The sequence below is a fragment of the Pelobates fuscus genome, chromosome 4 (assembly GCF_036172605.1).
Source record: "Pelobates fuscus isolate aPelFus1 chromosome 4, aPelFus1.pri, whole genome shotgun sequence".
Taxonomy (NCBI): domain Eukaryota; kingdom Metazoa; phylum Chordata; class Amphibia; order Anura; family Pelobatidae; genus Pelobates; species Pelobates fuscus.
Window position 1 is genome coordinate 125856913 of NC_086320.1, and position 23889 is coordinate 125880801.

Below are 23889 nucleotides of genomic sequence, written 5' to 3' on the forward strand. Positions count from 1 at the left end.
AGGGACTGGGGGAGACAAAAAGGCACACAGTAGGGCTGTATATATAATTGGTGGATCGCCCCAGCCGATCTCTCTCCCCGGTCTGCAGGCACCGTGCGGGCAGCTGGCAGGGAGGGAAGAAGTGAGGACCCGGGAGCTTAGCCTGCAGCTTCTCTGGGTCCTTCTCACGCAAGCACAGAGCGTTGCCGCAGTTACCACGGCAACGCTCCGGCTCTCGCAAGAGTGAACTCTAGCCCTGGAGCTACGGGCTAGAGTTCACTCTCAACACTGCGACCACCAGGGATTCCTGGTGGTCGTAGTAGTGAGAGTGAACTCTAGCCCCATACAAACACTGCCCCCCCACACACACACCATACACATTCACTCACTGCCCCCCATACACACACACTGTCCCCACACACACCCTACACATTTACACACATTGCCTCACACACACACATACACAGACCCCCATACACAGCCCCCCATACTAACATTGCCACACACACCCTATATGTTCACACACACACACACACACACACACACACTGCACCCCTCACACATTGCACCACTGCTCCTATACCCTACTACAGCCCCATATCCCAGCAGACCCCAGGTAAGTTTTCAAACTGTTCTTAAACGGTTTGACTACTTACTCTGGGAGGGGGTCCTGGCCCTCCTGGCACCATAACCACTACACAGAGCAGCAGTGGTTATTGTGCATGGATTATTTCTTTAAATAATCTACAAGTGCCCCCGTAGCCAGCCAGCCAGCCCACAAGCCAACCAAGCCACCAGTTAGCCAGCCCACAGGCCAGCCAGGCCAGCAGCCAGCCACAGGCCAGTAGCCAGCCCACAGACTTACAACAAGCCACAGGCTTACAGCCAGCAAGCCCACAGCCTGCCGGCAGTAGCCAGCAAGCCCACAGCCTGCCGGCAGTAGCCAGCAAGCCCACAGCCTGCCGGGAAGCCACAGCCTGCCAGCCGCAGCCAGCAAGCCCACAGCCTTCCAGCAACAGTAATTAAGGTAGGAGGAGCCAACTTGGCCTAGGTATCAGCAAGCTATGTTGTGTTGCTATATTGTAAATAGGAACCAGAGTGTTGGAGAGACCCCCCTCCAGGCCCCCATTAGACTCCATTGTAGTCTCTAATGGGGCTCGAGTAGATTCTTTCTAACACTCTCTAAATAACACTGAGATAGCCTCTGCTAGAAAGACCCCCCTCCATGGCCCATTAGCCCTCAATTGTAGTCTCTACTGGGGCCTTGAGGGGATTATTGCACTTTTGTTCCTTGTGTCTAAAGATTGTGTAGGGTGTGGCTGGAGGCGGGACAAGGGTGGGGCTTGCTACGGAGCATGGGTGGGGCCTGTAAGGGGGCCCTTGATTTTTTTTGCCCGTGGGCCCTGAGGGTTCTCAGTCCGCCCCTGTATATGAGTGTATCTGGCATTGTCTACCTATGTGTGACAGGGTTTGGGGTGAGTGTTGCACAGTTGGAGTACAGGATTGTAAGGGTTTATGTAATAGGGTGAGTGTGGCAGGGTGAAGGGGGTGAGTGGGACAGACTGATAGAGGATGAGTGACAGGGTCGGGGGGTGAGTGTGACAGTGCAAGAGAAGGTGAGTCTGACAGGGTTGATGGGGGGGGTTAATGCAATAGGGTAGGTGTGGCAAAGCAAGGAGTATTGTATGGTTGCAGTGGGTGAGAGTGACAGGATTAGGAGGGGTTATGTAAGTTTGGCTGGGTGTAGGGGGCGGCAGTGTGTGGGGTCTGAACTGTTTGGGAATGGTGATAGTGTATGTGAAGGGGATGTCAGTGTGTGTGGTAATGATAGGGTCCGGTTGGGGAATGACAAGGTGTGCGGTAGAAAGTTGTGACAGTGCGTGTGTGTGGGAAGGCTGTGATTGGGTGGGTGTGGGGTGACAGGGTAGAGGAGCTGTGAGAGGGTAGGAGACTTTGACAGGACAAGTGGTAGTGGGGGGGCTGGAGCAGGGGGTGGTGGGGCAGGTGGTGGTAGGGGGGCTGTGACAAGGTAGTGAGGTGGTAGGAGGACAGTAGGAGGGCAGAGGGTGGCTGGGGCAGAGGGTGGTAGGGTTCCCCTGGGGCAGGGGGGTTATGACAAAGCACGGGGCGGTAGGACGGCAGTGACAGGGTACGGGGTGGTAGGGTGGCTGTGACAGGGGGTTGCAGGAGGGCAGTGACAGGGTACGGGGTGGTAGGGAGCAGAAGGTGGTAGGGTGGCTGTGACAGGGCAGGGGATGGTAGGGGGCATAGGATGGTAGGAGGGCAGAGGGTGGTAGGAGTACAGTGACAGGGTAGTGAGGTGGTAGGAGGGCAGAGGGTGGCTGGGGCAGAGGGTGGTAGGAGGACAGTGACAGGGTAGTGGGGAGGTAGGAGGGCAGAGGGTGGCTTGGGCAGGGGGTGGTAGGAGGGCAGTGACAGGGTACAGGTAGTAGGGAGCAGAGGTTGGTATGGTGGCTGTGACAGGGCAGGGGATGGTAGGGGGCATAGGATAGTAGGACAGCAGAGGGTGGTAGGGTGGCTGGGGCAGGGGGTGGTAAGAGGGCAGAGAGTGGCTGGGCCAGGGGTTGGTAGGAGGACAGAGGGTGGCTGGGATGGTAGGGGGGGGCTATGACAGGGCAGGGGGTGCTAGGAGGACAGTGACAGGGTAGTAGGAGGGCAGAGGGTGGCTGGGGCAGTGGTGGTAGGGTGGCTGGGGCAGTGGTGGTAGGGTGGCTGGGGCAGTGGGTGGCTGGGGCAGTGGGTGGCTGGGGTGGCTGGGGCAGAGGGTGGCTGGGGTGGCTGGGGCAGAGGGTGGTGGGGGGGCTGGGGTGGTAAGAGGGCAGAGGGTGGCTGGGGCGGTAGGTGGGACTATGACAGGGCAGGGGGTGGTAGGAGGACAGTGACAGGGTAGTGGTGGGGTGGGTGGGGCAGTGGTGGTAGGGTGGCTGGGGCAGAGGGTGGTGGGGTGGCTGGGGCAGAGGGTGGTGGGGTGGCTGGGGCAGAGGGTGGCGGAGTGGCTGGGGCAGTGGTGGTGGGGTGGCTGGGGCAGAGGGTGGCTGGGGCAGAGGGTGGCTGGGACAGTGGTGGTGGGGTGGCAGTGGTGGTGGGCTGGCTGGGGCAGATGGTGGCTGGGGCAGTGGTGGTGGGGTGGCTGGGGCAGTGGTGATGGGGTGGCTGGGTCATTGGTGGTGGGGTGGCTAGGGCAGAGGGTGGCTGGGGCAGAGGGTGGCTGGGGCAGTGGTGGTGGGGTGGCAGTGGTGGTGGGCTTGCTGGGGCAATGGTGGTGGGGTGGCTGGGGCAGTGGTGGTGGGGTGGCTGGGGCAATGGTGGTGGGGTGGCTGGGGTGGTGGTGTGGTGGCTGGGACAGAGGGTGGTAAGAGGGCAGGGTGGGGAGCGGAGGCATACCTTAGGATCCCTGGTGGTCCAGTGGGAGGCCAGGCTGTTTCCCTGGTGGTCCGGTGGGCTCCCTTTACGGTCTGCAGCTCCGCCGGGTGCAGAGCTGCAGACCACGTGGTGAGTTTAGTCTCGCGATCTCAGCCAGTCAGAGCGTTGCTGTGGTAACCCGCGGCAACGCTCTGATTGGCTGAGATCGCGAGAGCCACTCAGTCTGCAGCTCTGCGCTCGGCGGAGCTGCAGACAGGCTGTCTCTCCCGGGCAGGCATAGGAGGGGCCTCGCACCCGGCGGCATTAAGGGCAAGCCGCCGGGCACCCTCCTGTGTCGGGTCCTCGGTCTCTGACCGAGGACCCGACCTGTCACACTGCCCTAAGGCGATTTAGGCGGCCGCGAGGCCCCCATAAGCGCGAGGCCTTAGGCGGCCGCCTAAATCGCCTAATTAGAGAGCCGCCTCTGGCGCTATATTCTAAACTGAAGAATAACAAAGGCTCTCTCCAGAATTATAATGGAAAGGCCTCTTCTGTTCCAGTTGAATATTGTATTGTATTACCTCTTCAATAATATGTTAAAATAATTTTAACAAACACAGCTCTTTGTTCTTCCTGGTATCATGCATGCCAGGTTGTAATAGATGAGCGCTTATGCATGACTTATCCAGTGGATAACCAATTTCTCTTTCAATTAAACGACTGGTGATTAAGGAGTTGTAATTGCAAAAATGAGAGATTACCAGAAAATCCCTCCTTACTAAGATTCTAATTAAACTCAAAGATTCTTCCCAAAACAACATTTTTAACGCAAGACATTCTTTATAGAGAAAAGAGTCATTTCCATTTTTATTTACAATTTTAAATTTAAAGTCTTAAAGCCTAGCAGAATAGTCAAAGAGAAAGTCACATTAATTTTAATACGCTTCCATTGCAAGTTCCTTTACTACAGGTGTATAATTCTTACCTCCTATAACCCTTTCAATGGCTTGTTCAAAGTGCTTTTGGTTTATGGCATCAGCAAGGTGTCTTGCAGCAATTAGGGCAGCTTCATTACACACGTTCGCAATATCTGCACCTGAGCAGTGAACAATAGTATGACTCGTATTCCAGATTCAGTTAAGATTTCAAGGTCAAATGGCTTTGAAAAAAAAAGAAAGAAAAAAAAAAAAAAAAAACAATCACCCTCCTCCCCCCCCCCCAAAACAAAAACCACACATGCAATAAAAATGCAAATGATATTAAGTTATAACATAGTAGTAAAATCTCACAAGAGTCTCAGTTCACATATACAGCAATGAAATTCACGCAGGGGTCTTTGTAGGAACAAATAATATGTATTTCATTAACATGCATATGGAGAACTGAGGTTTATTAACTAAACAGTGAACTTACGGATTTGAAAACAAAGTGCAGACCAAAATAACGGACAAAAACGCTCTAACAAGTGGTAGTCACAACTGAATTCTGCAATTTAGTTTTCATTTCTAGTTTGTAAAGCACTCCCACTGTGTATCATTTCAATGCATTTCCTTGGTCAAAAGTATTTTTTTTTTTTTTATTTAAATTAAAAAAAATAAAGGGTAAATTGTTACATTACTGATTATATGATTTCTAACTTATGTAAGCTGGCTATCCAGTAGATAAAAAAAAAATAACCGACATGATCAGAAGCAGACCAAAGCATCTCTAGTAACTGCAGACACTCTTACTTTAAAGAGATTTCTCAATTGTAACCGGTTTTATTTTCCGTTATATAGTGTTTACATACACTTTGAAATTTTCAATAAAGTTTGAATTTAAAAAAAAAAAAAAAAAAAAAAAAAGGTAAAACAATCACGTGTCTTTAAGTTAAATTATAGAGATTATGTTTTCTTATTTTCACGGAATATAGAAGTGCAAGATGCCTTTTCATTTAATTTATTAGGTACCATTTAAACAGGCAAGATATGGAAAGTCAAACTCCACCGCTCAGCCCAATCTATGTAGGAGACATTCTTCACAGCTACCACCTGCTGCAGGTGTCTTCTCATTCAAAAGATGTGACTATTTTAGATATCATGCGAATTGCAAGAGCTCGTTATAATGAGAGATAAGAAAAGGGAAAGGTCATAAGGTAATTTCACTGTTGACTTCAATTGTCAGGAAGTGAACTTAAAAAATAAAGGCCAGGGGGGCGGGGCCGGACCGCCATGCTAACCGGTCGCATGTAGGAGAGGCTCCGGTGAAACCGGGCCTCTTAAGTTACTCAACGCAGACTTTCGCACAACAAACAAGCCCACGAGATACCCACGGCTGTGGGAGAGGCTGCAGACCCCGAGATCGGGAGTACGGGTCCCCAGGAGGGAGCACGGGGCTTCGAGGGCTGCGGCCTACCCGGGAGGGGAGCTAGGTGGACGGCCGCCGCCGGGCGTCCCTTCCAGACTACCACAAGCTGATTGCCTGAGCCACTTGCCGGCCCCGTTCCCCCCCCTTTGGGCCGGGGGGGTCATCCCAGTCCCCACTGAGGAAAGCTTGAGCCGCATGGGGATTGAGGCGCACGGAACCCGCAAGACTCACCTCGCAAGATGGCGGCGGATCACATCCCTGTGCCACCCACTCCTACACCAGGGAGTCTCTATGCAAGATGAAAGTGACTCCACTCCGGTCCTACCGAGCATCGAGGTCCGTGCGGTGTACATGCCCGTCCGACAGCAAGCTGTAACCATAGCAGCCCCCAGGGATTAAACCTACCCTTACCGCAGCGGCAATCTCCTGGAGAGAACTCTGGGCCCACCCTGACAGAACAAGCCTCACCAACAATCAGTGGGCCTGAATCACCGGAGTGCTACAGCTTACAGAGTACAGCAGCCGGGAAGCTTGTCGACAACAGTCGGCGGACACCACGCCACTGGACGGGACAATGGGACCTAGTGGACTTCTTGTGGTACTATACAGGGACTCTTCCACACACCTAGTCATGAGCTGTGTTCCCCCGGACTCTCATTTCTTGCTCTGCCGGAGCTGGTGGTCACCCCAGCCCTTTATGTGTATTCTTGTCAAAGTTACCAGTCACTTGCCTTAACTTATAATGCATGCATTTTTACGCTATCAGATAGAACAGTTAAAGCCCCACCTAATGCCTCATTATTGCATACTGACCTGTGTTTATACGTGGCATTGGATACACGGGTAGCAAGTAGTATCCACCAAATCTCTTGCAGAGACACTACACTAAATGTTTCCTAAGAGCGGTCACGGTGTGACGGGCGCCCAGTGGTCACAAAGCAGACATAATACTAACTACAGCTTACTACCTTTGTATGTAGGACTACTCACAATAACATAGTGTGCCATGTAGATGGTTTACCTTTCCTTTCCGTCCTGCTGTTTAAACGACGTAACTCAGCTTCAGTATAGATGACACTCCTGATGGATAGCAATGTTTTATTTTATTTTATTTACTTGACCTAGCTTGTCTATGTTCAGCGAGTCATTTTATGATCGCCGCTGTAGCCTATGTACTCTAACTCTTAAAGCGTGTACCTTACTCAGACACTCAAAGACCTAACCTAAGCATTGTTAATCGGTTTAGAATGTATTTTTCTCGCACTTGAAATGCCTTCATATAAATGTAATACCTTATACCTACGAGCCGCAGCCCTACTAGCTACGTCAGGTGTACGTTCAGACTAACATGCTACACTATATTACCTTTGTGTTTCAAGGCTTGTATTCCTCATGTTACATTTAACAGAAAAGTATGTGCTGTTTACACTGCAAACTGTTAAGAAATTGCATGCAGAAGCTGTTGTGGCCCTGCATGCTTGATGTTAATCTGAGCACATGAAAAATAAAGAATTAAAAAAAAATAAAAAACATAAATTTTACTTACCGAAAATTTCTTTTTCCTGAAGATTAGAGGCAGTGCTTACACCATAGGGATATCCAATCTGGAGGGAAAAAACAGGCAGGCAAATCTCCAAACATTTTAACCCCTCCCCTAATTACCTCCTTTCCAATAAGTAGCAGCTCCTCCTGATCATCCCCAGACAATACATAAGCCAAATAGCTGCAAAATTACTTAGTTTATTAGAAAAAGGGGCGGGAATTGTAGCACTGCCTCTAATCTTCAGGAAAAAGAAATTTTCGGTAAGTAAAATTTATGTTTTTCCTTTCAGATTAGAGGCAGTGCTTACACCATAGGGATATAATAAAGCAGATCCTGAGGGCGGGTTTCAGTTCACTACTGCTTGAAGCACCCTGCGCCCAAAAGCTGCATACTCCGAGGCCAGTATGTCCCACTTGTAGTGTCCTGAGAACGTATGGAGAGAGGACCGATTAGCAGCTGAACAAATTCGAGACGGAGAAGTAGCTGCACGCAGAGCCCCTGACGGCGAAAACAGCTCTAGTAGAATGTTCCTTTATAGGGCCTGCAAATTCCGTGCCACTCTTAGAATAAGATAACAGAATACAATCCTTCAGTCATCTAGCCAGAGAAACTCTGCGAAACCAACATACCTTTCTTTGTGCCTATGAACAAGACAAACATACCGATATCCTAACGGAAGGATTCCGTAGCTTTAGATATTGCCAAAGACCTATCGTTACGTCTAAGCAGAGAAAATTACTTATCAAGGCATTAGACGGATTCCGACACAAGGTCGGCAAAACCACTTCTCGGTTGACATTGGCAACAGAAAAAACTTTAGTGATACCTGAAGGATCGAGCTTCAGAACCTCCTTGTCCTGATGAAAACCAAAAAGGGAAAATACTCCCGAAGCGCTCGGAGCTCACATACTCTTTTAGCTGACGAATAGCCATCAAAGGAAACCGGGATCCAAAGAAAACATCTTCAGGGAACTTCTTCCAATGGTTCAACAGGCGGTACTCAAAGCGCGGAAAGGACCAAATTCAGATCCCAGGGAGGACAGGTTTCCCTAACAAAGGGCACCAAACGTGTCAGAGCTCTGAAGAACCTTGAAATCAGAAAATTCGAGGTGAAACATCTGAGGGAGAAGAAACCGATAGCAGAAACATGTAAACTAAATGAAGCAGGTTTAAGACCTTTGCAAATCTCATCCGAAGGAAGCATAGAATCTTCTGGATGGACGCGGAAACAGGGTTGACTTCAAACCTACAACATCGCTGAAACTTCCAATTCCTAACGTAGAACCTTGAAGTAGATGCCAACAAAAATTTTTATAACTTCAGGATCCAGACCTTTACACTCTAAATCTGGAGTCCAGAAACCAGGCCGTCAATCGGAATCTCCGAAGGGCCGGAAGAGGCACCATGGCGTCCTCTAGAATTACTCCTGAAAGAGGAAGCTTCCAAAAGGTGGCCCTCGGAAAGTTCAGGAGAGCCGAGAACCAACTACTTCTTGGCCACCCTGGACGGATTAGGATAATACTTACATTTCCCAGCCTTACTTTTTTGAAGTATTCTGGGAATAAGCACTACTGGCGGGAAGATATATGCCAGGTTGAACTTCCATGGTAATGACAGGGCATCTATGAAATCCGGCCTGTCTGCTGGAGTTAGGGATGCAAAACGTCTTGTCTTCCTGTTCACTCTGGGTGCCATCAGGTCTATCTCTGGAACACCGAAGCGGACTGTGCTGAACTTGAAAATTCTGCATGACAGGGACCAAACTGCTTGTTTCAAATGATGCCTGCTCAGGGCATCTGCCACCACATTGAACTTTCCTAAAATGTGAACTGCAGAGATTGACATAAGGTGCACTTCTGCCCACAGCATGATTATTGAACAAAGGCTTTCTAATCTTGTTGATCTCGTACCTCCCTGTATGTTCAAATATGCCACTGTCGTTCGAATGTCTGAACGAATTTGAATATGTTGAACTTTGATGAGAAACTGAAACGCCAAGAGTGCCATCCATACGGCCTTTAATTCCCTGAAGTTCGAGGAACTTCTCATATCCTTCTCTTGCCAGGACCCCTGCTTCTTTATGTCTTCCAGATGGGCCCCCCAGCCCAGCGCAGAGGCGTCTGTTGATATGATAGTAAAGGACTTCATCCGGAATGACAGACCCTCGTGGAGGAATCGAGAAAATGTCCACCACTGCAGACTTTTCAAAGTTAGATCGTTAAACCTCATCAGCCTATCTAGGCCGAGTTCCTGTCGATACCAGACCTGCAGAGTGTAACTTTGTAGAGGTCTCATTCTGGCTATTGCCCAAGCGACTGCCGGGATTGAGGCTGTAAACAGACCCAGTAAGCACCTGGCATCTCTGATTGAAAACATACTTTTTTCTCAGAGATTCCGGATTAACCGCTTGATCTTTTAGTATCTTCCCTTCTGGCAGGAATAACTTCATCGCGATAGAATCCAAAATTAGACCCAAGAACTGGATCCTTTGAACTGGCACTAGTTCCGATATGTTGAAATTTATTAGCCAGCCATGCTTTTCCAGCGATTTGATGGCTGTCCCCAGGTCTAACTGTAGTTGAACTTGGGACTCTGCAAACAACAGCCAGTCGTCCAAATATGGAATGACAGCGATGCCCATACTTCTTAGAAAGCTTGAACTACTACTCGAAGCTATGTGCATACTCTGGGCGCTGATGCCAGGCCGAAAGGTAGTGCTCTGAATTGGTAATCGCTTGAAACTCCAATTGGTAATGTAGTCTTCTTACCTATTTGAGCAATAGGAACGCCCACTACAGGGACAGTATCCAGCATACAGTCTTGTACCGCTTCTATGGAAAGAGAGAATTAAAAACTGTCTAGCCAATAAACAGCATGTGACCTGGGAATTTTCCATTCTTTTAAATCAATACCCCAATCTGTGGGTGAAAAAGAAACCTATAGGACTTTTACCCTGTTTCTTCAAGTTCAAATGCAACTGCACTTCTTTAATCAATTCCCCAAATGGATTCTACTGGGAAATGCAGATTCCTCATTTGATGAGACACTGCTGAATTATCGCCATACTCAGAACCACTAGTTCCAAACTAGAATCGGAACTTCCCAAGATCTTACTTTTTGTTAGCATGTATTACAAGCTGAGAATCCTGGGCAACCGAAGCCTGGATTGTCTGTAATGCTGCTGACCACATATCCACAACTGTTTGCTGCATACTTTGTTGCAACCAGCTGATAAAGTGGACATTACTGTTCTTTGTGCTTCCTCTGAAGCTTCTTTGAACACACAGAGCAAAGTTTTCTTTTTACAACCATCTGGCATAAGATGGCCACACACAGAGCAAATTAAATGCTTGGCTAGATGTACATTTCCCCTTCTCAGCAACTTTATCCAAATTTTCAGGATTATATACTGGGAACAGAAAACAAACAAGGGAAAATAAACAAAATTTTTCCCTAAAGATTCAGGCTAGAACCATTTAAATAAAAACTTAATCAGTCTTACCTTAAATGGCCCGAGAGTGTGTTGGAGGGCAGGTGAGAAACACACATTGCAAACCGTTCTGAGAGCTCCTGGCAAACAGAGGTTGCTGCTGGTAATGCTCCTTTTAAGTCCTGTAACCAAACAAAAACGCCCAGTTCAAATTTGGCGCCTGAATCCAGGTTCGCATTGCGCATGTGCATAGCGCTCTGCGACTCCCTGGTGGAACGCAACGCAACCTGTGTGTGCGTTCCACCGACAGGACCTCCCAGCCGACGCACGCCTGCGTCCTTCGTCAGACCGGCACCTGGCACGGCAAGAGACGGAATAAATTCTGAGGGACCACGCCGTCCGGCGTGTTAAACGCTACTTACCCGAACATCAAGGAAGCAGAGCCTCCCGAGCCTCAGCCCTTCTCACCTGCTTCCTGGAGAACCTTCCTGCATAACCTCCCCTGCCGAAGGAAGGCAAAGAACTGGGGATGATCAGGAGGAGCTGCTACTTATTGGAAAGGAGGTAATTAGGGGAGGGGTTAAAATGTTTGGAGATTTGCCTGCCTGTTTTTTCCCTCCAGATTGGATATCCCTATGGTGTAAGCACTGCCTCTAATCTGAAAGGAAAATAAAAAATAAAGACAAAAAAACAAAACTGGAACCATAGTTGACTTCAAGAATCTGTCCAGCTCGGCGGTTTTGACCTTAAATTTAAAATTCCCTTTTTGTTCACTTTTAAAAAATCTCAATCAACTATAAAAGTTTGAAAAATCACTATGTATTTAAAGAATTTTGTCCCTTTTATATCCTCAATATGTTTTAATTTTCATTATATAACAAAAACAACATTCTTACCTGAGAATCCTGGTGTTAATGCCGCCATTTTTCTAGCCAAACTATCTTTGTCTATGGTGCTTTCCATTCTCAAAGGCCGAAGGTGAACCTTGAATATAGATGCTCTGCCTTTTATATCGGGTGGACCTTCAATGAGAAACAATAGTATTCATTTTGCACTTGTAAAATATTATTTGTAATACCTGATCAAAAACATGCAACTTACCGATGTAGATCTGCCTGTCAAATCGCCCAGGACGCATCAGGGCAGGATCTAGAATATCTGGCCTGTTTGTTCCAGCTAATACAACTACATTTGTTGTGGTGTTAAACCCTATTGAACAATAAAAGATTACAGACATCTCATGAGCAGGTTTATTTACATAAACACAAAACTGTCATTAATTTACAGTATTTTTTTTTTCATTTTTAAATTCTTTTCTGTCTAAAACATATGACAAAAAATATGCATAGGTAAACATTTTATAAGAAAACACATTATAACAAAACTAAGTTCAATCTGGAACAGATCCCACTACGATCAGGGGTATAGAAAAATATGACAAACAAAAATTAATAAAATGAACGATATCTTTCTTTAAACTGGGCCTAATTAAAGCCCAACAACCAACTTTAAGGGGTAAATCCAGGATCCATAAAACCCATTGGCATAAAAACAAGATTGGGGGTAACCCACTGAAGCGTCTTCAAGAATGTCTATTCATTTTCATAAAGGGGACTATGGGGTCCACGTTATATGTCAGGGTGCCAGGGTCATCCTTGGGAACATTTTAGTGGGTAAGAAAATCCAGCTGATGCAAGCAAAGATCTGCAGCTTTAGGTGTCTGTACATGGCGAGTAATGCCCTTAAGTTCCCTCAGCAGGGCTCTAGGGGTTCCCTGAGAGTAGCAGATTCATGTTGCTTGTAGGAGTTGGGTTGGATAACGGTTCTGAGTTTTGTCTAAAGTGAAGTGTGGAACAGCATACGAGCAGGAAAGTTAGACTAGATAACTCAAATGCATATAGAGTTTTCTCCATTAACACAGCCATAACTTGAAAGTGGCAAAGATAACAATGACATCATGTAGACCATTAGATGGGGCTGCAGGTGATTTAGCATTGTGATACATTATATCAATGTTTAAAGCTTTGGTTCTCTCAGGAGGCAGTATAGTGAGAATCAAACACCTTACATGTTGAGGAAGTTCCCCATCAGTGACCTCCTCTGAAATACCTCCTATCTTGAGGTTTGAGTACCTAACACTGTCTCCAGAGAATCCATATGGCCTTGACTTGGCCTGGTGCGGTTTTTGAATAGTGTTTAGAGATGTATCTTGCTGGGCCTGCTTTAGCAGCAAGTCCAATGCATCCTCCTTTGTGGACTTAATGTGTCCCATCAGGGTAAGTATTTCCCTACTTTTTATTATCAAGTCTGCAGCGAACAACCGCTTTATGTTGGATAAGAGTTCTTGGATGTCCACTTTGTAGTCTGGTGTAGGCAGAAACATATCTAGTGCGTCCAAATGTGGTGAGAAGTGAAAGCGGAGATCCTCTGCGGGATCCATCTTAGGGCTACCTGCGTGAAAGAGCAGGTCACAGATATCTCTGGTGCCTCCATTAACAGATTGCTTCAGCTTCTTGTTTCTCTTGCCCATAGTAGTCTTTATGTTGCAGAGTATCTTAGCTGAAAGACTAGTACTTACATTTTTGTGATTTTATAGCGTCTTGTAGGTAATATATGGAGTTGAAGTGTAGCACGACTGAATAGCTCGATGGTCGCTCTACCCGCTGTACTATATATGTTTTAATAAGATTAAATTTTTTTTTTAAACTCTATAATATCAACAATTCATCATTTTCAATTTAGTTAATCCCAAAAGAATGAAATAGAACCTCCATGCATTAAAGTAGGCAAGTCATCCACAAACACCCATGGTTAATCTTTTTAAAAATTTCCACTTGCCACATTGGTAGGTGAAAATCTAGTCCTGCTAAATGTGCCATGCATGCTGCAGACTTGCAGTGACATGTAACCGTTAAAGTCTGGCTAGGAGAGTAGGTCAGTTGTAAGCCTTGATGTTGGTATTCAGCTTTTCAGGAAGCAAGGGATACTTACAGTACTGTGGCGGTAACGGAGGTTAATGTAGGAAGAGAAAGTAAAGTCTATCAAGATACGACTACCATAGATATAAGACTCGAGAAAACAAAATTTAGGACACTTAAGAGTTTAGAGATAATATTTCACCGAGTGAAAGAGGAAAAAGAGTAATAGAAAAATTACCATCCATTTCTACCAGAAGTTGGTTGAGAGTGTTTTCCTGCTCACTTTGCCCTCCAAAGTTTCCACGTCCTCTCTTCCTACCAACTGCATCGATTTCATCAATAAAAAGAATGCAAGGGGCATTTTTTCTAGCCATGACAAATAAATCACGCACCTAGAAAAAAAGACAAGGATGATTATAAGTGTTTTTTTACTACTTCTGATACTAATACCAAAACAACATGAATACATGGACAAAAATACAGTTTTGTTTTACCCTTTCTCCAATAAGATATCTGATCTCCCCACCTTTTCTCTATAACTCACCATCATCTCTTCCCTTCCTCTCACTTTACCTCTCACCACACTTTCCTTAATCCGTTTCCCTTCCTTCTTTTCTCTGTTGGTTTAAACTTTGATAAAGACCGGTCATGGACTCTAGGTCACTTGACCTTATATTTATTATAAATTAAAAGGAACACTCCACTGTCCATTTTTTGTTCTTTGGAGTTTTTTTTGTTTTTTTTTTTAAACATTATTTTAAATTTTTGAAATAGACAGTGTTGACAAAACAGTAAGAAAAGTGGTAACAGTAGTTTCAATTAAACAATAATATTGAGCTTAAAATAGAGCGGTGTCATGTAGAGGCATGTGTCTTTTTCAAAAGGTGTTGTAACAACAGTAAAAAAAAAAAGAAGTTGGGTATACGTAATAGTAATAACAGTAGTGACAATTATACAGTTGTCTTGAACACAGAACAAGTTGGTACAATGTAGAGGCATATGAATGTTTCACTAACCATGCGAAATGAACAGAATGAAATATAATAGTGGTGATCGTAGTAATATTTAAACAGTATTCTAGAACATATAACAAGTTGACTTTGCATTGGGGTATTTGGCTTATGTCGGAGGTATTATACCAATAGGGGAAAGTGAAAAAGGTTCACATCTTAACCGTTGCAGCTTAGTGCCTGTTCAGATTGTCGAGGGTTGGCCATCGTGGATGGTCCTCCTGTGGTATGTCGGTGGTGTGGGTAGAGCCAGGTTTTTAGAGCCCAGTATCGGGGAGGGCATCCCCCGGAGGTGCTGTTTTTGTCGGTGGCTATGTGTGCAAGGCTCTGTTCCCCTCAGGGTGCCTCTGCCGTCTTGCCTATTGGCAGCGTTCGTCCCGATGTGGTCAAGCCAGTGTCCCCCATCCCAAGTGAAAGGCGTGGTGAAGACTGAGCCGATAGGGATCATGATTCAATAAGGAGTGGCGGTTGGGAAATTGAGAGGATGAAGGAAGGTGAGGAAGAGAAAGAAAGAAAAACGGGGTGAGGGTAGAAGGGTTCGGGGGGGGGGGGGGGAGAGGTCTGGGAGGACCGGCTGTGGGTGGTCCTGCCGTTCGCCTCTCCCGTCTCTCCAGTGATTTAGGTTGGGAGGTTGGATTCTAGGATCTATGGGTCCCAGATTTTGTAAAAAAAGTGTTTTGTAGTGTCGTGTACTATGTCAGAGAGTTTGTCCATCTCTACTGCGCCTTTATGATTTACACAAATGGAGACCGAAGCTGTCGCTTCCCGTATATCTCCCCAGTAAGACGGGTCCTCCGGTGGACCCAGGGTCCCTCTCCCAAGCCGACACATAGGACAAGTCCTGGAGTGACATACCAGGTTCAAAGGAGGTGTTCCGTTACAATTGCGTGAGAGGGGAGGGGAGGGGTCAGAGGTTAAGTAGTGTTTCAGCGCTATTTTGTCCAATATTTTTATTGATGTGGTGAGTGCTGGGGTGATTGGGGGTAAGTGTGGTCTATCTGTCTTTGGTAACCATATGTACAATGATGGGAAGTCCCCATTTTTGTTCTATTTAAATTACTATTTATCAGATGTAAATCTGAAAGAAAACTGATTGATAAAGTCTTTTCCTGGTCTGAGCAGGAGCAATGTATGTGTGTATGATATTTCAATATGTGCACATTAGAGCTCATATTTAGTGACTACCCACAAACGTGCAAGGCACTAACAAGCAGCATCAAATTAAACTGCAAATTGAAGAGATGGAAACCAATTGCACCTATGAATGCGTTCCCCTATCTGTTTTACTTGAATTAGGTTTGTGTGTGAGCTAAGCACTCATATCATAATGTTACAGGAAATAGAATTCAACCAAAATAGGGTTGGGTCTCTGTATTTATAAATGAGAGACTTGGAAGGGGTTTATGCTAATGTAAATGTAATAACTTATCTAGTATCATGTGAAAAAGCACAGAATATTTCCCCCCATCACACTTTGTGTGGTCAGAGTAGTCTGTTATCAGACTCCTAGTATAAAACAGTTATAGGTAACTATACATGCAGTGCTGTTTAGTAGGGCTTCCTGTGACAAACCAAGTGTGCATATACTTGTATCATTAGTCATCTTTCCAACACAAATAATTTTTCCAGAGTATAAACCATCCACATGCCGGTAATTGACATTAAAGATGCAACATCATTTTAATGTGCTTAAAGATTTTCCACTTCAGTAAATTGTATTCTCCCCTTTAGCATAACAAGCACGATAAATATTTTAAATTTCATTTTCCTAAGCCCCAGCACAAACTAACTGTACATGCATGTTAAATCACAAAGTAAGTTAAATGGGAATACCAGGTATCGGGTGGTTTTTGCCAGGACAATGTATGGAGTGCGTGCATGCAAGGCTTTGTTGGTGACAAGAGATGTTTTCAAGTGACCGTTACTAAAAGGTTTGTAGAAGACACATGCAAACCAGAGTACAAACACATTATAAATACCCAAGCAATAAATAAAGAGCCATGTTATACCCAGGAGGAAACAGTGACCCTTGTTTTTCATTCACAGATAAATATAGGTTATTGACAAGTGTACTTCTGCCAAGTTCTTTCCCACCTTCAGACATTAACAGAGCGCCGAGGGGGGTCCTTGCATTCATCAACTTACCCTTGCTGGACCAACACCAACAAACATCTCTAGAAACTCAGAACCGTTGACTGTAATGAAAGGGACATTGGCTTCTCCTGCTGTTGCTTTTGCCAGAAGTGTTTTTCCAGTGCCAGGAGGACCAGTTAAAATTGCACCCTTGAAAACAGTAAGTAAATATTAAATACACAAAATTAAAGAATAGCAAGACTGTTACAATGTGAAAAAGAAATCTAAAATGTCTTTGAAGACATTGTAAGCCGCATACGACAAATTATTTTATTTAAATTAAACCTCAAACATCAGTTACACTGCTCCCTGCCTATAACCTGGGACAAGACTAAACTCTAAGGAAGCAGACTGAGTTTGGGGGGATAAGAATAGGTAAATATTCAGGCTATCACCCTAGTGCCACCTTCTTCGCTGCTACTAACATTAGTGTTAATAATTGCATTATTAGTATTTGACATGCAGCTTGTATTGTATACAGCAGTAATACATTTCACAAATTAAAACTTCTTTACAAAAGCAAGCCCAGGATATGATTAAGCAGAATCACAAGAAGAAACACTGTTTAGTGGGCAATAAGATTAACACACAAAGTTCAGAAGCCTTTACCGAGTTATCATCCTGCTCAAGAATAAACCAAATCCCACAATAAAGCCATGCTATCTATCTTAGATTTGATCACTTTTGCCCTGCATATGGTCTCCCATGATTTCCATATAGGTCAGACCTATAGAACTGTAATAAGCCCTGGTTACTGCTTTAATAATGACATATCAGTGATGGGAGACAGGATAATATCAAGTGTCAAATGGGATAACACCCAACAATACGCATTTGTTGAACTAGCACTTTCATTTCACATAACCATGTTACAATCTGAAAAACCACAAGGTCTATGTTCAACTGGAAATTAAACAGCTTACAATGAAAATCAGTTCATTTAATTTTAGCAATAACTATTAATAACCCATTTAGAACAGTGCATGACACTAAAAAGTTGTTGAGAGCATGCAGTAATCCCAAGAAGAGTTTTAATATTTCATCATAGTACTGAATAGTCAGCATTTACCTTGGGGATTTTGGCACCTAAATCTTGATACTGCTTTGGATTTTTGAGGAAATTAACAAATTCCATAATTTCCAGTTTTGCCTCTTCACATCCAGCCACATCCTTGAACTTCACATCAATTTCATCCTTGAGTACCTTGGCAGTTGTTTCTCCAACACTGAAGAGACCACCCATTCCACGACCGGGCCTTCCACCAGCTGGACCACGTCTCACAGTGTACAGGAGAAAACCAATAATGAGGACAGTAGGAAGCATGCTTAGAAGGAAGGAGCTAGAATAAAAAAAATAAATAAAAACTTCTAATCAATTACCGAAGACAAATACAATTATGTAAAATGTATTATGTTGATTCTACAGATCACCTTTGAAAAACCTGTAAACCAAGAGGCAAGGATGGTGCTCACTGTAAACATTGGAAGAATTGTACGTTGTATCATTCCTAACTCTCCTTATGACCATTATTAACACACATACACACAAAAAGTAGCAAACGATAAAATGATGATATGTATATATGTGTTATACTTTGGGTATTACCACAAGTGACATATAGTGTCTGATGTAATTATAAGAGGCATGGAAATCCTGATACCTTACATCTGGACCATGGGTACCTTCTCTTACTTTCTTCTTTCCTTTTCCTCCTCCCTCACTTCTCTCTCCTAATCGCTTTGGGAATTGTTTTGTTGCTGGTCTCTACTGCAAGTGGTGGAACGAGTGGACCAATACAGTGTATGTTGGTGATGATACCACTGTTTACATCTTAAGCATCCATTTTGGATCCGACATGAGCTGGGACATAACAAGCCTCACCGAGTGAAGCATGTCTAGCACATTTCAAATTTTTTCATGTAGTAGTTCTATGTGTTGTATGATAACAATGTCTCCTCCACATATGTATTCTGAATGCCAACAACTGGAAGAGTACATTTCATCACACTGTATTGAATCCCGTATGTAATGTTGCATAACCCTGCAATCTTCAACCGATTTATGAAAAAAATTATCGTACTTTTGCACTGTATTATGAAAGCTGTTATGTTGTTTGATCTTTATTTCTGTTCAAACTAAACAATGCCAAAAAAAAAAAACAAGACATTGGGAACGGATGATAAATCTCCAGTAAAAAGGATAACAGGATGAAGGCCGGTATGGAGCCACACATATTAATTTTAGCAGAACATTAAATGCATTGACCAGACCTGACAAAGTGGAAACAATGCATTAGTTCAAAGCTGAGACACCAACACAGAAGTTTGATTAATGTGCAACATCATCAGTTCCTGATATTTGTTTACAATACCAATATATATCCAGCATATAGCGTCGATGGATATGTTTGATATGTCCTCATGTGTACCAGAACATACTGTGGATGTGTAAGTTTGCTCTAGTGCCTAAACACTAGCAAGCAGCTCTAAAAGCAAATTGCCATGTAAAGCTTAGGTCATCTTAGCGTAACACTAAGTCAGCAATACTGTGGATCATCGTGGTAACCACTGGGTTACAAGGACATTGTCACAACTTTTTATGTGACTGCATCTTAGACACAATACAGCATTGTGATTAAACAGCCAACAACTTATAAAACCTATGAAACAAGAGTGACAGAGTTTAGTAATTACATAAATAAGTTCTAGACTATTTTATTCCTACTCCAATGGGTTATTTTGTATAAGGAGCTTTCTTCTTTTACACAGCGGCGCTAACACACACAAAATTTAACTTTTTAAATGGTAAGCCTTGTATAAAAAGTTGTGTGACTTCATTGGCAACATGCCTGACAGGCCGGTTACATAAACGAACAATGATGGAATGAGACAGATAGATTGACAGACAAACCAGTGAATATATGCTGCAAGAGTTACAAGGAAAAGGAAGGAAGGGCAAACTCCTATATTTTCACAAAGAACGATTTCTATATGTTGACAGGTTATTTTCTGAAAACAAACAAAACTTTGAAAATCACGCAATGTGCAACACAAGCAGATAACGGGAGCCTGATTGCTGTATCTGGAATAATACAATTAATCTTACCCATCACTTTCAGCTGCATACACTACAGGTAATCTGTTCTCTCCCTCTATACCAAGCTCTTGCTGCACAGTTTCCAAATTCCTTTCAAAGGTGTCCACACTGCCAATATTAAACCAGACATATTGCTATAAAATAAAAAAAAAATAAAAAACACAAGAGTGGAAAATATCATGAACTGTTCCCATCTAACTAGACAGAGTTCTTGGTGATTACATTCAGTGCAATGCAAGAACAACTAAACATTAAAAGGGTTAAAGAAAGTGCAAAAAAACACTGGATAAACGTGAGTCAATAAAATTGGTGTAGACAGACTGATTGCATACTAATAAAATAAAATGTGTTACTATGCAAGCTTTTAATTATATCATTGTGTATTTTGCATATTTTTCTTCTAAATAGTTGGAATATGAATGCTGGATTAAAAAAAAAAAAAAAAGAAAAAAAAAAAGAAAAAGGAGATATCCTTTACATACTTAATATTTTTTATTTTCAGATGCTCTTTAAACTAGGGACTTCAGAATACGAGAAATGTACAAACCTGCTTTACAAAATGAATGCATTAGTTATTCATCTGTTCATTCTATAACACTCCACAGATTCAGCGATGCAATTTACGATTATTATGACTGCACAAAATTGTACTTTTTCAATCTTTTTAGCTTTGCATATAATATAAAATATAAAATAAAATCCAAACTATATAAATATAAAACCCACAAAAACGATATAAATATAAAACCAAGAGGGCTGCACTCAGGTGAACATGCATACATTATAGGGTGCTGCTGGGGCCAATAGATGCAACATACAAAATGCACAATCCAGCGCACTCGCTTATTCATTAAACAATGATTTCAAATTTCACAGATTGTAATAGTTGTATTTAAAAACACCTCACCTAGGCAAAAAAAATAATGGGGGTTTAGTTACAATATATGATCTATTTAGCCTTGACCTGCAGAGAGTATCAGGAGGAAGAATTTCCCAAATAAGTGGATTAATCTCACAAGAGCAGGCATTAGGCTGTTAGAGTAGGACCTGCCAAGAATGGGGTACATTGATTTTGTAACAGGTTTCTTGCAATGTATGATCATGTATTGTAACTAAACCCCCCATAATTTTTTGCCTAGGTAAGGCATTTTTAAATAAAACCATTACTTTCTGGTAGACTTGAAATTGCTGTTTAGTGAATGAACAAGTGCGCTGGATTTTATAACTTTTCTAAAGAACCTATCCTCCTGATGTTTTGATTTAATCAATGTATTGCTAGGATTAAGGTATCAAGCTAACAATTATTCAAATCTGACGACTTGGACAAACGGACTGTGACTACTCATGACAATGCAGACCTGGAGGTTTTGTCCCCCTGGATCCACCTGTTCTCTTGTCTGGGAACCCTTCAACCTTTGAAGATTGTTGCTCCTGGAGCAATACTCAAGACTACTGGAGGCTTAACCCCCTTTTTAAAAACACTACTCTGTGCTGTGTCCACTTCTCGTCACCCCCTTTGCATGAGGATATCCAGCATATTACAAGTCCCTATAGGAAAGCATTGAGTCAATGTTTTCCTATGGGGAAGCCCTTATACATATGCAGTGCTCGCCACACATGCGCAGAGGCGAAGTGACACCATAGTGTTTGAAATACAGCTTTGTACTCCTAACACTATAGTGTTCCTTTAAGTAAGAAAAAATATAAAGAAGCAACTTTACCCCATCAACAGGCGTTTTTCCTGGTGTAAAGACGACTCTTACAAAACGTTTATTCACCACCTCAAGACGATCTACCTAAACAAAAACAAAAAAAAGAAACGCTAATGTGACATTACTCACAATTATTTATTCACTATATCAAACATTATAAAAAGGGGAAAATGCAGGTAATATACAACATAGTTAAAACTGAATAATCTAGAAATAAAAGAAACATTTATGCCATTTTAGATTATTTTAAAGGAGAAGCTAACTCAAAAAGAGCTCCTCCACATTAATAAAGGGGATAGAATAATAGCACCCAGGTGACAGACATTGGGGGGAGGAGGGCTGGGCAGAGAAACTGCACTGTACCACTTTTCATTGCTTATGTAGTGTGTTTAGGCAGAACTGTATTGAATACCTGACAATTCAGTATGTTCTTGTTTCTGGCAATTTTTTGTGAGATCATGGCTTGCATAGTTGGCAAAGTTTACACAGAGAGAGCTGGGGATATGGCTCCTGGGACTGAATTTTAGGGTAGGGTTACAGAGTTTTTCTTTGGGAAGTTAGCAATGCCCCTGAGAATATGTATATAGTCACAATTTAGAATCTTATAGCGCATGGGTGGTGATATCATCCATACAATTATTTCCCCTAAGAAACAGGGAAAAATTCAGACTTCAAATCAGTATAGTTCTAAGATCCTACCTTCAGACATACATGACTGTTGTCACAGTAGTGAGACATACAATGACAGTAAACATCTCCCCTTAACCCCTACAATAGACATTTACATATCTCTCTCTCTATAGATATAGATATAGAGAGAGAGAGAGAGAGAGAGAGAGAGAGAGAGAGAGAGAGAGAGAGAGATTTATATATATATATATATATATATATATATATATATATATATATATATATATATATATATATATATATATATAAAAACATATATAATACCTTGCACTCAAGCTGTCCTTAAGTTCTTGCAATGAACCGGGTGCATTACCAGGGCTCCAAATATCCAAATACAAAATAGAATGGCTGCCCTCACGGAATTTCTTCAGTTTAAAATATAACTTTTAATGAAATCGCATAAAAAAATCGACGTTTCAGTCCAGCCTGTGGACTTTCATCAGGATATCGGATATATATATAGCAAAAAAGATCCGATGATTGACGGTTCGACCTCTAAAAAGTCGTTCTCAAGATCAGAAAATTGCAAACTATAGCAGTGTGAATATATACATAAATCAAATAAAAACGTTCCAATAATGTGAAGTAAATAAAAAAAAAAATTAAAAAAGTTCCAATAATGTGAAGTGGATCTCCACCACCCGATTGTAAACCCAGAAGTGAAGGAAGACCGCATGTGACGTCATCACGCTGCGTCACTGCGGTAAACAATGTGGTAACCAGGGAACCGTTGCCAGGGGTGACCAAGCACCAGTGATTCATATAGAAAGCCTAAAGCTAATCTTCCGAGACGGAGGATCATGCAGGGACCGCGGAAGCTGGCATGGGCAAACACCCATATGGATGTGTGAAGTCCGTAAAACATAAATGCATCCTAAATGTGCCATACAAAAGTGAAACAAACCGTGCATATAGTGAGAAATAGCTTCCTACGTGCCCTGAGTCAAACATATATATATTCCTAAAACAGAAGCATAGACTCCCACAGATACAAAAAGGTGACTGTGGGACAGAAATACTATAACATTCTATTGTTGATAGATCAGGCTAGGAAAAAAAATCTTACTTAAATTGGCTCATATTATGTAAACCATCCACACCTACAGTGTTCAAATGATGTATCCAGTAAGCCTCATGTTGCAGTAATGCTCGAGATCTGTCACCCCCACGGGGTAAAGGGGGGACATGATTTATAGCAATGAATCGAAGGAGAGACGGGAGACTATGCCCTATCATAAGAAAGTGCTTGGCAACTGGTTTATCAGTCTTTTGATCTCGGTAGGCAGTGTTGATGGTTGAGCGATGGCCTTGAATACAATAACTCTTAAAGCAACCACGTTTCAGAGTTATCACTTTTTTGTAGCGGTGAATAGGATCGCCTTTTACCAGCAGGTCACGGAAGTTCTTATTTCTCTTATAGCGGATTATTGGCATTTTGTGAAATTTAGCAGTTATTGTTAAGTTTTTATTTGATTTATGTATATATTCACACTGCTATAATTTGCAATTTTCTGATCTTGAGAAAGACCTTTTAGAGGTCGAAACGTCGATCCTCTGATCTTTTTTGCACAATAAACCAAGTTATAATTTTCAAATCCAGGAAAAAAAGAAATTATATATATATATATCGCGGGTTCGCACCATGGTAGTAGCTGATATTGGATTCCA

The 23889-nt window shown here is 43.1% G+C and overlaps 1 protein-coding gene across 2 annotated transcripts in view; it reads right to left on the reverse strand.

Annotated features, from left to right (window-relative positions):
- AFG3L2 (AFG3 like matrix AAA peptidase subunit 2) overlaps positions 1 to 23889 on the reverse strand; it is a 66697-nt gene that overhangs the window by 21131 nt on the left and 21677 nt on the right. For both annotated transcript variants that reach the window (XM_063451582.1, XM_063451581.1), the window contains 8 exons: positions 21541 to 21615; positions 19829 to 19953; positions 17792 to 18062; positions 16735 to 16872; positions 13818 to 13971; positions 11763 to 11870; positions 11558 to 11683; positions 4328 to 4438 (listed from right to left, as the gene is read on the reverse strand). In XM_063451582.1, the coding sequence (XP_063307652.1) occupies positions 4328 to 4438; positions 11558 to 11683; positions 11763 to 11870; positions 13818 to 13971; positions 16735 to 16872; positions 17792 to 18062; positions 19829 to 19953; positions 21541 to 21615 (1108 nt within the window). The remainder of the gene's footprint in view (positions 1 to 4327; positions 4439 to 11557; positions 11684 to 11762; positions 11871 to 13817; positions 13972 to 16734; positions 16873 to 17791; positions 18063 to 19828; positions 19954 to 21540; positions 21616 to 23889) is intronic.